We start from the raw sequence: 15859 nt of genomic DNA, 5'->3' as shown, positions 1-15859 counted from the left end.
CAGTCATTCTTGAGGATATACTAGTATTCTAAATTAAAAAAACCAACATTGGAATGGACTAAGCCATTGATTATGTGCAAGAAACCATGTGCTTAGCCTAACAAATAATTAAAGTACTCTTACCATAGTACTTCTTTATAGTTGTTTTTTTTTTTACTATCTATGCTCTTTGAACCACCCACTGTTGAATTGTAATTTGGCCCTTATGACATGTTGAGAGTCTAATACCTTTAGGGTATAACATATGTTTCAATTTTAGAGAGTTTTTAAGGCACAAAATTGCCAAGCTAATCAAAACAACATAGAATAATTCGTGGTTGTGGAAGGTTTTTTCTCTTTAGATTAATAACGTTTGTAACGTTATTATTTTTAGCTTGTGAATATAGTAGTACCACATACGTACTTAGGGTGAGTTTATTTCCAAAATAACCTTCTTTTAGAAAGAATATTCCCAGTGTGATGCTCTTTCACAAATTATTATCTTTTTAATCTCTTTTATGCCACATAAACTTCCCTCTTATATGTTGTGAGACCTCATATCAACAAACCTCCCCCTTTTTTTAAAGGATAATTTCACAAACCTCCCCTAAGATTTGTGACAATTACATGTAGCCCCGTTCATCTCTAAAAAAAATTCTGCATACCTTTCTTGAATAGTAGTTTTGGGTTTTGTTTGGCTGATGTTAGGGAAAAAAAATCATATTAATGACTCAAATTTCCCTTAAGGAGTGTTTATATTTAAATCAAATTATTCAATGAATGTATTCTTGTTTTTCTCCTAGTCTTAAATAGTCTTGCCTCAAGCCTAAATCATTTCCTCTATATTCCTTTGGCCAAAGTTACAATTGTATATTTGTGTTTGCAATTGTTTATTAAACTTTGGGCGGAGAAAAAATGAGAACAAATGGAAGGAATGAGAGATGAGTCAATTAAAAAGCATGATTAACACTAGAATTTGTGAGACATAGAGATTTGGATTATGGAAAGGATAATAAAACTTGAATGGGAAAAAAGGGGATTGAAACTGTAGGAAAGAAGTAGAATGGGTGTGATATCGTACTTGGTGATGGACAAGATTCTTGGTGATACGTTTTTCAAGTTCGATAGGCATTTTATTATTTTTCCCCTTTTTCAAAAAATTGTTCCCAGAATTTTTTGTAAAGTTTGGGAAGATTATTATACTCATTTTGTTAGTTCTTAAAAAAGCACAGTAAGTATAATATTTGAATATAGAGGTGACCAATGTGAAATTATTAGAAATCTTGAAAGAGGTTTTGGAATTGTCCTTTGCTGTAATACTATTCACTTTTTTCTTCCTCATGGTTACTGATTTCCACATTCGCGCCCGAAATGCAAACGCAAAAGGCAAAATTCAAGGATGAAAAATAGAAAAATGAAGGCAATAAACATGGGAAAAGACTGTAGATTTGATTGATGCTGAAATATTATAAAATTGTTGTAGCATTTCTTTTTGATTTTCTATAAGTAAAGCTTTTTTCCAAAAAAAAGTTAGCAGGGGAATCATGGGATTTATGAAGAAAAGAGTGGATGGAGGAATCAAAATTCAAGATCTCTAATTCTTGGGAGTAACAGGATAATATTATTTCTAAAAAGCTAACATCGAATCCTATTGGTTTCGATATAAAGGTACATGGATGATTGAAGAGTTTAAAATATAAAATACTTCTTAATTATAATATCTTATCGTTAATTATAAATGTGGAATCATATGTTTGTTGCCTTTCTTTTTTTTTTTTATGCTTTGGATTTGGTCTGTTGGTGTTTGAATTTTGAGTATGAGGTGAGTAATATTACCACAATGAGAAGGTTTTTCTAGGTGAGGTCTTCCTGCATTTAAAATGAGAGCTTACATGGCATAAAAAAGATTAAAATGGTAGTAATTTACAAAAGAGCCTTACACTGGGAATATTTTTTCCAAAGAAGGTTACTTCGGAAATAAATCAAAAGAAAAGTAGAATAGCTGATTTTTGCTTCTCGCTTGGACTGACAGCAACTCATGACGTAGTGGTCTGGTTAGCCTTCCATCAGAATGCCATTTTGGTTGGAAAAGCCGCCGACACCCCCCACCCCCCCCCCCCCCCCCCTCTCTCTCACACTTCCCTTGGGAAGGGAATGATTTTTAATCAAGAAAAAAAAGAGTGTGGGATAGGCCTAATTGTACACGATTTTTAGACCCAACTGAACCAAATTATTTATTATTTATATCTGCACTGGAAGTTCGTTTGGAACATATGAACACGACTGAATTTCCTCAACAAGACTTTCATGATTGAATATTCTAAGAAAATAAATTAATCTAATTAATTAGAATTGTGTTCATGAAATTTGCATGAAACATAATACAAGCCATCAAAGATTTAAAAAAACGGTCACATATACTTGACTAATCTTAAAATTGTAAATACAAACAAGATTCTTTTGATAAAGGGTAAATTATACTTTACTCCATGTGATTTAGTATTTTTTACATAACCTCCTATGGTTTCAAAAGTTATACATAATCCTCTTATGATTTGGATTAAAGTGTCAAGGTGACTGAAATGATTATTCGTAATGGAGTCACCTAAAATATCAAAAATACCCTTATATAAAGTTGAAAATTATTTATTAACCAAGGGAGGTTATGTGTATATTTTGAAAATCATAAAGGGGTTATAAGGTAAAGTATTAAATCATAAGGGGGTTATATGGTAAAACATAAAATTATACGGGGTTAGTGTGTCATGTATTTATAAGGGTAATTTAGATATTTTTAAAGGTTTAATTACAAATGATCATTTTTGCCACTTTGACACTTTAATTCAATCCATCCATGAGGGGGTTATGTAAACCTTTTGAAAATACAGGAGGTTATATAGAAAAATACTCAACCATAGGGAGATAAAGTGTAATTTGCTCTTTGATGTCTTCATCATCTAGAACCTTGTATTATGCTGTTAGAAAATATCTAGACTACACCACCGTCCTAGCTAATGTTGGCTGTGCTGGATGGATCTAAAATAAGGATAAATGCTGGAGATAAACTGAAAGTTGAATTCCAATAGACCAAAAAAGAAAGATGAAGGCACGAATGCACATGGAATTGAATACATATTGCAAAGATGCCCACAGACATGTTCTTTAGTAAGCTGGACCATACTATATATTATATTTGATAGATGACATACCATTTCATAAGAGTATGGTACACTTTATTTCCCTATTGGTGAATAGGCAGCCCAACTTAGTTTTTTTTTTTCATGAGAAAATTGAATGGCAGGTTCTCCATATATTTAATGTTACACCTAAGATGCCAGTCTTTTTTTAACATTTGGTAGTAAGATACACATTATATATCTCTATAAATAGGCCTTGTCTCTGTTGTCTCCTCTGCATGATCAAATTGGAGCTGAGGTTTTCTTGCAATGGCATCAAAGGAGTCATCTGAAGCCCTTCTTTCTCCTCCCTCCATTCCCACAGCAAGGTAATTACTCCTTGTAACAAATATACAAATCTTTAATGCATGATTCTTATGTATATGAAATAAGCTTGGGTCAAATCTCCTGTGTTTGATGGATTTTATGTAAGCTAATTTTGCATGAAATGTGATTGCAGGTGGTGGTCTAAGGATACAGTTGCCATTGTTACCGGAGCGAATAAGGGTATTGGTTTTGCCCTAGTAAAGAAGTTGGCTGAGCTTAGACTAACCGTAGTTCTAACAGCCAGAGATAATGCAAGGGGGCAAGAAGCAGTTGAATCACTCAAAAGACTTGGACATCATGTTCATTTCTTTTGCCTTGATGTATCAGACCCTTTGTCTATCAAACAGTTTGCATCTTGGATTAAAGAGAAGTTTGCAGCAGTAGACATTCTGGTGAGCTACTATACTATATATGGGACATACATACATACATCTAATTTATTGTCAAAAGTTTTTTTTTTTTTTTGCATGCTTAACTCTAAGATAAGCCAACGATGTAAAATTTTTTAAAAGCTTGAAACTAAAGGCAAAAATTATATAACTGAGAATATTATTTCTCAGTAATTGATGGTTAAATTCCTAAATTTTCAAAGTTTGTTGGCACTCCTTCTTAACCTTCCATGGTCATACACAAATTTCATCTAACACTAATAATTAAAGAGGTGGAAGCTAGCATATTATTCATTAGATGTAGTCTTTGAATAGTATAACTTAGATAGTAAGGCAATTAGCAATTCCGTGTATTACATAACACGTGTGGTCATATACTTAGTATTTTATACTATACACAGGGATTTGTAGGTTGACTGTACAGTGGATGGATACAAGCAGGAAAATGACCTAAAAGTTTGCATCATTTTCTGTTGTCAACAAATGCACATTTTGTAAGTTTTTGAACCAACGTCAATGTACAATACACAGATGTCCCAATTGCAGCCTGTTTGGGAAATTGAGTTGTCAATTTCATTAGCAGGCTGCAATTAATGATAGTTGTCAGTTCCAAAAGCAGCAAAGCACTCAGACTGTATGTGGCATAAATATATACATACATACACATACACATATACACACACATTTGAGTGAACGTCTCCATATACACAACATTGTTGATCAGACAAATATTAATGGCACTTTATTTTTTTATGATAGTATTTTTTACTATCATTTTTATTCATTAGATTATATAATAAAAGAGATAGTTAGAGTGCTATTATAAAAAAGTAAAGTATGATTAACGTTTTCAAATTGATTAATATATTCTTCAATTTTTCTGATTTTTTGGTACTTCAATTACAATACGATATAAGTATCATAATCAGACCACGTAACGGTACCGGAATTGTTTGGATAGGAGTTTATTTGGATAATTTATTTGAGATAATTACTGTAGCACTTTTTGTTATGTGATGTATGTGAAATAAAAAGGTGATTGGGAAGATAAAAAGGTGATTGGAATTTGTGAAGTAAATTTTTTTTATTTCAAATCTTTCTAATCCAATCACACCCAAAAAAATTCTGAGAAACAAAGGTCTAATAGTTTTCACAGTTAGGGTCTATAATTAGCCCCAGGACAAACAAAAATTAGGTCTGCTTAACTAGTTTCTCGAGATCCGTAAGTGTTGATTTATTTTATTTTATTTTTTGATAAAGATAAGTTAATTAAGAAAGGAAAGTGACAAAAAAAATCCATCTCCTCCTCCTCCTTTTCTTCCTCCTCTTCTTCCTCTTCTTGTTCTTCTTCTTCCTCATCTTTTTTGTTTTTTTTAGCAAGCAGACCATAATAGTTCATCTGTATACTTCTTAAGAATAAAACTAAACCAGGAAGATAGATAAGATCATGTTACAAGTCATGCATAAGGAAATGTTAGAAGGTATATAATGTCAGCTAATCCAAATACATAATGCTATTTGTAATTTTTGGGTCAACAGCAGAGAATTGCTATACACTTATATATAAACAGTGGTTCAAGTGTTCAAGGTCAATAAATGAGACTTTTCTTGTGACACATTCATAAGAGTATAAATCTGTCTGAGATAGTAAAATTGTCCAAAATCAAGTCAACATATACATTGAATAATTAAGATCAAAATTGACTTTCCAGTAGGTTCTTGAAATAAATTGCCCTACTCAGCAATGGTCTTCGGTAATGGAGTAATATAGGCAATTTTATCTGAAAAAATAATCCAATTTTGGTCGCCCCACAATCCCTTTCGCTACAATCCTTCCAAAATTCTAAGAAATATAAGTTGATTGTTAGTTATAAGTACTAGTTTATACTGACAATGAGTTGATTTTTTTTTTTTTTTTGTGTTCCTCTAGGTAAATAATGCAGCTGTATCCTTCAATGATATTCATGAAAACTCAGTTGAACACGCAGAGACAGTGATGAGAACCAATTTTTATGGGCCAAAACTGCTGACTGAGGCTCTCTTGCCCATGTTTCGTTCCTCGGCTTCTTTTGGTCGAATTATAAACATTAGCTCAAGACTTGGACTATTAAATGTAAGTCTACAATATATTTTTCTTCTCACTTCCAAAGAACTGCTTAAAATATCCAATATTTTTTTTTATTTTCAAGTACTCCATCATGTGTAAAAGTTTTTTGCCAAACACAAAAGTATCAAATATTATTTGATATTTTAGCATCACACACAAGCTAGATTTGATATTTCTTTTTCATTTTCTAGACTATTTTGATATTCTTTTGGATGAATAGGGTTGTTTGAGGGTAATTTGTTCGTAATTAACTAATTCTATATCAACCCTTTTTCATGCAGAAGCTAAAAAACCCTAAATTACGCGACATACTTATGGATGGAGAAAAATTATCTGAGAATCAAATTCAAGAAATGGTTGAATTATTTCTTCAAAATGTGAAGAATGGGACATGGCAAAACCAAGGATGGCCAGAATTATGGACAGATTACGCAGTATCAAAACTTGCTCTAAATGCATATTCAGTAGTATTAGCAAAGCGTCTCAAAGGCCATGGCATAAGCGTTAATTGTTATTGTCCTGGTTTTACTCGAACTTCCATGACTGGAGGAAAGGGAAAATATACAGCAGATGATGTTGCAGAAGTTGCAGCAAAATTGGCTTTGCTCCCACCTCAAGTCCTACCAACGGGGAAATTTTACACAGTCAGTAATTCTGGTGGTATTTATTCCAGGCTGTAGAATATATATGTATGCATGACTTTTTCTTTTTCTTTTACTATAAGCAATATCAAGAAAACTCATTCAAATCCTACGAGTATCACAGTCTAATAGAATAGCTTGTAATTAATCAGTATGTGCACATTTGATCCTAATTACTTATCAGGTTAGAATAAATTAGTGTACAATGTATTCAGGTATTTTGTTCTACAATTATAAGACTGAAGATATTATCTAGTCCTTTACACACATATATGTATGTATGTATATACGCATGTATGTATGTTGTAACCTATCTAATTTCTTGTAAATTTGCTCATCCTTTTCTGTATATGCCAGTTTATGATGTGCAATAGTAACCTTGAGGACCATTATACACAAGAAATGGGATAGGGTTTCCAATCTAGCTGGATTAATCAACAGTGCGGAAATGCCTCAGCATAAGCAAAAAGGAAAAAAAGATGTTAGTCAGCCCAAGCATACTAATCCATCCCTTTTTGAGGTGACAAATTGGCATATATATTCTAGATACTTAACTCAGGTGCTTACATTAAGCTGAAATACACTTCAACATGGAAGCCACTATATCATCTATCTATATCCATCTTTCTTTATCTGAACTCCTTTTAGAAGCATTATAAGCTTTGGCCAATTTTGGTGCAACAATTTCTGTGATAGTAATTCATAACTTAGGCTATGAAATGTTCAATATTAAAAATTTATGGTGCAAAGTGAGCTTATTAAAAAGGTTTGGGGTGTAAAATGAAGTTTTTTTTTGTGTGTTTTTATTTTTGATCGATTAGTAAACAAAAAGAAGCTGGTTTTCTAATCAGTAGTGATTAACAATGATTTTCTCTTAATCGATTAAGAGCACGGGAGAAAACAAAAAAAAATTGCACGTTGGGTCTTTGAAACATTTCAGATCATTTTAATAATAAAAAGTTTGGTCTGTTCTACCGAGAAGGTCTACGGTTGAGATCGTGCTAAGCAGGCCTATGTCACGCTTGACCGATCGACGGGGCGGGGATGGGGCACTATTTGCGCCTACATTACGAAGGACGATAAAAACCCTTAGTTTGGGGAGAATATACCGTATATCAAATACTCATGGTAGTTCAGGAAGCATGGCGCCGTAAAGCATAATGCATTCTTCCTCAATATCAAGCTCAGCAACTACAGTGATAATGGTTCCGTTCATGGGATACTTTCAACTGATATGATATGAGGATACCACAACCAAGTTGGGATCCAAGGTGTGCTAGCAATACTTGGGAAGTCAGGTTATAAAGCGACTAGTCTTTCTTATTTGAAGGCAAGCAAGAGAACAAAAGGGTTTTAGGCAACTCAGTCTACCCGTGAGTTTTCTAGATATACCGGGATCGTTGTTGAGCTCCCCCTTTCGGCAGAGATTCACGAAGAAGTCTTGCGCTATTTTTTTTTTTTGTCACAATGATAATAGTTTTATAACCTATTCTAACCTAACCTAGGAGGAGAGGGAGCCGACAACATTCCGTTGGAGGAAACCACTTAAAAATGACAATTACAATTAAGTGACAAATATATTATGAAAGATAAAGGTTGAACCTTGATTTCCCACTTCCACCCAGACTTTAAAGTGTCTTGGTGATACCAACACTCAAGAGGCTGTTGGCAAGTCTTGCGCTATTTACCTCGGAGAAAGCAGTCAAGCTGCATGCACTCAACAACAACAAGAGGCCAGTCACTGAACACCACGCCAATCCCGATTCAAGTACAAGTCTCCTTCGATGTGAACAGACGCTTTCTTATCTTACTACAATATTTCGAGTTACCTCTTGACCTCATTTGAGGATTGTACCACGAGGGCCGAAAGACGATTAATCAAAGTTTATGATGGGCTAGAGTCATAGGTTTGGCTCACGAATGATTGATTGAATGAGGATGGCTTGGGGAGGCATCCAAATGGACAAGTGAAGAAAAGGAAGGGTTCCCAACCCTTCCGATTGAAGCGATTTGCTACGGGGGGATATTCCCTGGTCAAAGGCATTAAGACATGCCGATTTTTTGAATACCGTAGAATAGGAGTAGGACAAGGATACCAAACCTTTTGATCGGTATTAGCCTTCTCTTAAGAAATTTTGAATTTGACGAAGGGGTGAAATTGCTTTAAATCGGCCCCAAAGCAAGCTTTCGCCTCAGCGCACACTCTTATCGCTGGGAGAAAAATGAAGATAATACAAGCAGCTGCTAAAAGAAAGGGGTCGGCTCCATACTAGTATAACATGGGTGTTTTTCTTCAGGTCCCAGGGCTTCCAAGCAGCCTTGTTGGAGATTGAATTTGAAGAAATAAGCACCATACCAGGAGGCGAGACTAGTAGAGTGAAGCCCTCGCTCGCACCCAGTAAAACTAGGAATTCGAAACCTGTTCAGTAAGGGGCGAAGCTATTGATTAGCATACAAAAGAAAAAATGATATGAACCACATACATCTGCAAGACATCTCCTATGCTCTTAATCGAACTACTAGGGGTGAAACTAGGAGGCCAACTATTTAGATTCTAATCTTAGTAAAGGTAAGAAGGAATGTATTGAGCTGCTCGAAAGCCGTTGCACTAACGTGTCAGGAACGTTCAACTGATTGACTGTGGCTGGTCAATTATACTTTGGGCGCTCAAATCAGCTGTATATCTGATTTGCCGTAATGCTAAAACTATGGCGAATGCATCCATCTAAATCCAATGAACCAGACCTTGTTCATGCTGCAGAACGAAGAAACTACTTCGGGCAAGTATGCAAGAAGAGCAACCTGAAGTGAGCTACTAGAGTACCTAGGAATTTCTACTTTGGGGGCGAGCTTATTTAATTAATGTGGTCATGTAATAGAATTCAACGGGAAGATCTCAAGGTAAATTTATAAGATCTTCCTTGCTTGGAGCTATTTATTCACCTCACTTTCCATTTAATTTCCCACAAATTACACACTGCCATTACATGAAATGCACCAAAACCAAAGCAAGCCACTCCTGAAAGGAATAAATGACTTCCAAATATCTTAGGCAAATCCAAAGAAGGTTTTCCTATACGTTCATCGCTTGGGGAGGCTTCCGATCGAAGCGATAACCACGTTGTGTTGTTACTCTTTAGAGGAAGGTACAAGCTAAGCTTGCTTAGCAATCCCGCTTTGAACAAAACTTCGATAGGAGAGAGGTGTAATTACTGCGAGATGTGAAGCGATCGTACTAAACGAAACGACTTTCCTCGCCCTAAGGCAAGAATATGATAAAAGCTTAGTCCAGCGCACGAATCTGGGAATTGCTCAATAGGGGGAAAGGGATATTTTAGTATACATCAATGGGCCCGGTCAGCCTAAGCTCAACTCGTTCAGCCCGAGAAAAAATCCCATGAGCCCGACCTTTGAGTGAGCAAGTTTGAGTTTGAACTTAAAAATTAGACCCGAGTTAAATATGAGCCGAGTTCGGATCTCATTAGGCTCAAACCCGATATAAGCCCAACCCTTAAATTACCTATATATATAATGAAATATATATATAATATTTATATTTTGATATTATATATAATTATGTATCCAAATATATTATTATTAAATACTAAATATATACAAATTGCAAAATACAAAATACATTTGAAGACTTCTCTACTACCTTTCTTGAGAGTCAATATTGGTAATGCATAACTGAAATTTTAACTTTTCTTATTGGTCGAGTAAATTTTTGTATTGGCATAATATTGGTTGATTTCTTTTTGATCTAGAAACACAAATCATCAAGCATGTTTGGATTCAAGTCACAAAGCTATGAAGATATTCCATCCTTTAAAGATGTATTGGCTTATGACCACGTGTTTTATTACTATTTTTCATGTACTTTGAACGAATTAGATATACATATTGTTAAAAAATTCTTGATTTATATACTTTTTAAGAACTATTATATAATATCCCAATTAGAAGCCATTACAAGGCTGTAGTGTCGGTGGTTAGTCATGGAATCCACGTAAGCAATTGTATAGATAGTGATCGACATATAGTAGTGACCGCCATATATAGTAGTGACCGATAATTGCTTTGTATAAATAAGGGAATTAGAGAAAGGCCTGATAGTTGATTCTTGATGTAACTACTTCTTATCCTCTCAATAAAAATTCTCTCTCTTCTCACCCAATTTCTTCTTCTTTCCCTTTTCTCTTTCTTCAACCCTTCACCGAGTCATTACAAGGTGGTATCAGAGCTACCTTTCCTCGGCCTGATCTGAGGTAGGTAGTTCCACCACGGCGGAAGGAACCAGATTGAAAGGTCTAGAGGAACAGCTCAAAAGGCAGGACATCAGAACCCAAGGAATAATGGACAGCTGGACAGCAGCAGAAAAGCAATTGAGGGACGTGATGGCGGCTGATCGTCAACATTTGGAAGATAAAATCGAATCTTCCAACAATGAATTGAAGAACTTAATTGCAGCTCTATCCAATCAATTTGGACCTGCGATGAGGACGGTTCATGGTGATAGAGGAATTTTGTTGACACCTACAGGGTATTCGGACAGGCAAAATCACTTGGGGCGTACCAAAGAAAATTCCGGAGGAAATAGGTAGTTCTTGCAATTGGCCGTTCCAAGGATGGAATTCCCAGTCTTTGATGGAGGAAACCCGAGGGAACGGATCCAAAAAAGTCAAAAATATTTTCATACATTCCATATTCCTGACTCTCAGAAGATGGATATGGTGGAGATATTCTTGGAAGGAAAAACAGATATTTGGTATCAAGGGTTCAAAATAAGCAGGGGAGTGGTCAATTGGGAAAATTTTACTGTAGAACTCATTAAAAGGTTTGGGAATGTGAAGCAATTGGATCCTGTGGAAGAGTTTAGCAAGCTGCAACAAACTTCCACCGTCCAAGCATATCAGGAGAAGTTTGAGGAATTGATGGCTGAAGTGGCAATTGTGGCACCATCCCTTCCAGAATCTTTTTACATTTCCTATTTTCTTAGTGGGTTGAACGATGAGATTAGGTCGATAGTGAAGATGCATGACATAGGCTCTTTGAGTGAAGTCTTTAAAAAAGCTAAACTCCAAGAATCTGCCAATGAGGCTTACGCCAAGAAATATAGGCCCAGTAGCAAAATTGCTACTTTCCCATCAACGAGCAGTGGGGGAGGGAATTTCAAGGGCGGTGGAGCCTCTACTCTATCGGGTGACCCAAACAGGAAATTGAAACCATTTACTTTTAAAAAAATCACACCAGCAGAGATTCAACATAGGAGGGCAAAAGGGTTATGTTTCAGATGTGGCGAGAAGTGCACTCCTAATCATAAATGTGGGAATAAGGAGGTGCATATGCTAGTTGTGGATGAGGTTGTGGAGGATTTACCCGGTGCAGTAGAAGAGGAAATGATTGAGGAAGAGATTGAATACCAAGGAAGGAAAATTGAAAATCATGTCGAACTCACCCTATACTCCATTTCTGGAATTATGGTGCAGAACACCATCAAGGTGCGAGGAGACTGGTTGGGCAGTAGGTTACAATCCTGGTAGATGGGGGCAGCTCCCATAGTTTTATTAAGGCTTCAGTAGCCTTTCAGCACCCTGAGTTGATCAAGAAAATTAAGCCTTTTAGGGTGAAGGTAGCTAATGAAGATAGTTTATTGTGTAATAATCAGATACCACAATTGCAATGGGAAATGCAGGGCCATAAATTCTCACATGATTTCCACATACTGGATATAGAGCCTTATGATATGATCATTGGGTTGATTGGATAACAGCATACAACCCTCTTACTTTTGATTTCAAGAAATTACAATTAGTCTTTGACAAGGAACAGGAGTTGGTCATCCTGCAAGGAGATTCATAAACGGCTGATGTGAAATTGCATAAGAGGAACAAATCATCCAGGATCCATAACAGGCATAGGAGGCAACTCCTTGAGCCACGTACCTTCCTACTGAGTACTGGCAGTGAGGCAGCTGACAATTATCAGGTAATTCCTGAGGCCATTACTACTCTCTTGACTCAATTTGATGATGTGTTTGAAGAACCCCACTCCTTACCTCCCTCCAGAGAATTTGATCATCAGATCACACTAATCCCTGATTCTAAACCCTTTAAACTAGCCCCCTATGGATATCCCCACATGCAAAAATCTGAGATAGAAAAACAAACAACCTCCATGTTAGAATCTGGGATTATTAGAGCCAGCCACAGCCCTTACGCTTCCCCAGTGCTATTAGTTCGGAAAAAAGATGGCACTTGGAGATTATGTATTGACTATAGACAGCTCAACAACATTACAGTGAAAGACAAGTTTCCTATACCTATTATAGATGACCTCTTGAATGAATTGTTTGGAGCCAAATTTTTTACAAAAATTGATCTTCGCGCCGGATATCACCAAATACGAATGAAACTAGAAGACATTCCTAAAACCGCTTTTCGTACTCACCAAGGGCATTATGAATTCTTGGTAATGCCCTTTGGGCTTACCAATGATCCAGCCACCTTTCAAGCCTTCATGAACTCCATTTTTGCTCCCTATCTCAGAAAATTCATATTAGTCTTTTTTGACGACATACTCGTATATAGTCCTGATCTCCAATCCCACCTTGAACACCTTAGAACAGCCTTAGAAATCTTAAGAACCCATCAACTTGATGCTAAATTCTGCAAATGCTCATTCGGTTGTATTCAAGTAGAGTATCTTGGCCACATAGTTACTGCTGATGGTGTCATAGCTGACTCTGCCAAAACTCAATGTATGAGAGAATGGCCCATACCACAAGACATCAAAGCATTGAGGGGATTTCTCGGCTTGATGGGGTATTATCGGAGGTTTGTTAGAGGGTATGGTGAAATTGCAAAACCTCTAACGGATCTCCTAAAGAAGGACGGCTTTTGCTGGAATGATGAGGCAGCAGTAGCATTTGAAAAGCTGAAACTGGCCATGTGCTTTGTTCTAGTACTGGCTCTACCTGATTTCTTCAAACCTTTTGTGTTAGAGACAGATGCTAGCACTAAAGCCATAGGGGCAGTCCTCCTGCGGCTTTCTATATATGAGAAGGAGCTATTATCTTTAATCACTGCAGTGACAAAATGGAGGCATTATTTGCTGGGGTCTCATTTTGTTATCAAAACCGACCATGAGAGCCTCAAATACCTGTTGGAACAGGAGATTTCCACCCTTTTGCAGCAAAAATGGCTCACCAAGCTATTAGGAATGGATTATGAGATACAATTCAAGAGGGGCAAAGAGAATGTGGTAGTTGATGCCCTCTCTAGGAGAATTTCTGAGGGAGATCCTCTGGTTAAGGGGAAGGAAAATGTTGCTGCTGTATCGGCCTTGTCAGCGGTCAAACCAGCGTGGCTATCTGAAGTCTCTGGTTCATATACGGGGGATAACAAGGCTACTTCCTTGTTGATGGATCTGGCTACGAAAGCAGTGGATATACCTGAGTATTCTTATAAGGATGGCATTATCAAATATAAAGGAAGGATATATGTTGGAGAAAGCAATGGATTAAGAGCAAAGCTGCTGGAATACATGCATGTGTCTAGGCCTGCAGGCGACTCGAGCTGCTCGCGAGTAGCTCGAGTCAAAGCTCGGCTCGAGCTCGTGTTGACCGAGCTCGAGCCGAGCTCGAGCCGTTCGTGAAGACAAACGAGGCGAGCTCGAGCCTTCGTTTCTTTGGCTCGATAGCTCGACGAGCCGCTCGTTAGGCTCGAGTCAGTGTGAAATTACAAATATACCCCTGAATCAATTAAAATTTACAATTTCCTCTATTAGGTTAGGTTACCCAATTTTCTTTCTTCACTTCCTTGGATCAATCTTCTTCCTCTGGCTCCGCCGACCGACTGTCCCACTGCCAAACTCCTAATTCGTACTTCCGCTACCGCCATCTCTGCTAGCTCCACCTCCACCACTTCCGCTAGCTCCTCAGCAACCTCCAAGTTTTCTCTGCTGACTGTCCTCAGTCCTAACTCTGTCGCAAGTGCAGCTCCAATGAGCGGGGGCACTCGGGTCCCTTACCTGAGAATCGAAAACACCAGATTCATCCCAGTATGCACGGAGCCAGAAAGGCAACCCTCTTGAAACCATGGGAAGTCCCAAACTCCCAATTCCCCGTTACTGCCATATCTGCTTCTACTAGCTCCATCTCCAGTTTCTCCACCGCTTCCACCAGCTCCACATAGGCAACCCAACCAGCTTTTCGGAACCCAACCACTTCAACGAGGCTGACTGACGAGCCCAACCAGCTTCTCAGTGAATTCCTATCTCCGGATTTTTTCTAAGCTTTTCCAGCGAGCAAGTGCGCAACCCACCGAGCTTTTGTGCTTTGAGCGTGCAATGCGCAGATTGGTAAGCTCTTTTTCCCTGATACGTGCAATTTCTCACTTGCTTATTGTAAAATATGTATTCATATTTGTTGTGTTAATGTTCTTGTGCTCATTCTAATTCTTGTTGTTTCAAATGCATGGCTTCCAATCTATGCTTAAATTCATGCTGCAGTACTATAGATAAATTGCGTATATTTTCATCTCTGAGCTACACTCATTTAATTTTCTCCCCTTTTCCTATTCTCGTCTTCATTCTTCTTTTTACTTTTTCTGGAATGGAGGAGGCCATGGATCTACTCTTGTTGCTTTCCTTCTTGTGGTGCTAAAACTGCCTAAACAAGAAAATAACCAGGGAGCAATTTGAGTTTAATTCGGCAGTTTTGGTCTGCTCATGATATATGTCATATGGAGATTTGAGAAAGTGAAGAACGATTTTCAAATGGACTATGTTTTCTAATTTTGTACTGTCATGATTTGCCGATTTTAGATGTAAAGTTGAACTCAGTTGTTGCTGGCCATATAAGAATATTCAATGCTGTCAGTCCATTTTCTTTGCCATACATATTGAAACCCTGGAAATGGAGTTAAGTTAATTGAACACTATTATTGTTGTATGTCTGCAGGTGATAACTCTTTGATATTAGTTAACTTGTTATTTTTTACATTGAAAATTCATGACCAAACAATGCAATTTTTCTTGTAACTCTATAAATATAATATTCTGTGCCAAAGATTTGATTGGTACATATTTTCTTTATATGTAATTTTCTCTGCTTTGAACGTTCATGGGATGTCAGGGACCTGACTGATTTGGTTGTTTCAGTGTCCTTATTAGGATTTCTCTTTTTTGAGTTTTTAAACATGTCAAATCTTAAGTGATATGCGTGTATTTCACCTAGCC

General features: G+C 36.9%; 1 protein-coding gene across 1 annotated transcript; it reads left to right on the top strand.

The window, feature by feature from the left end:
* Positions 1-3373: 3373 nt before the first annotated feature.
* Positions 3374-6886, top strand: LOC113737695 (salutaridine reductase-like). Its single transcript, XM_027264882.2, has 4 exons — positions 3374-3484; positions 3616-3874; positions 5802-5984; positions 6260-6886. The coding sequence occupies exons 1-4, from the start codon at positions 3426-3428 to the stop codon at positions 6656-6658; spliced, it is 900 nt and encodes a 299-aa protein (XP_027120683.1). The 5' UTR covers positions 3374-3425; the 3' UTR covers positions 6659-6886.
* Positions 6887-15859: the final 8973 nt, after the last annotated feature.

The sequence above is a fragment of the Coffea arabica genome, chromosome 3e (assembly GCF_036785885.1).
Source record: "Coffea arabica cultivar ET-39 chromosome 3e, Coffea Arabica ET-39 HiFi, whole genome shotgun sequence".
Lineage (NCBI taxonomy): Eukaryota > Viridiplantae > Streptophyta > Magnoliopsida > Gentianales > Rubiaceae > Coffea > Coffea arabica.
This window is presented reverse-complemented; position numbering and strand designations above follow the sequence as displayed.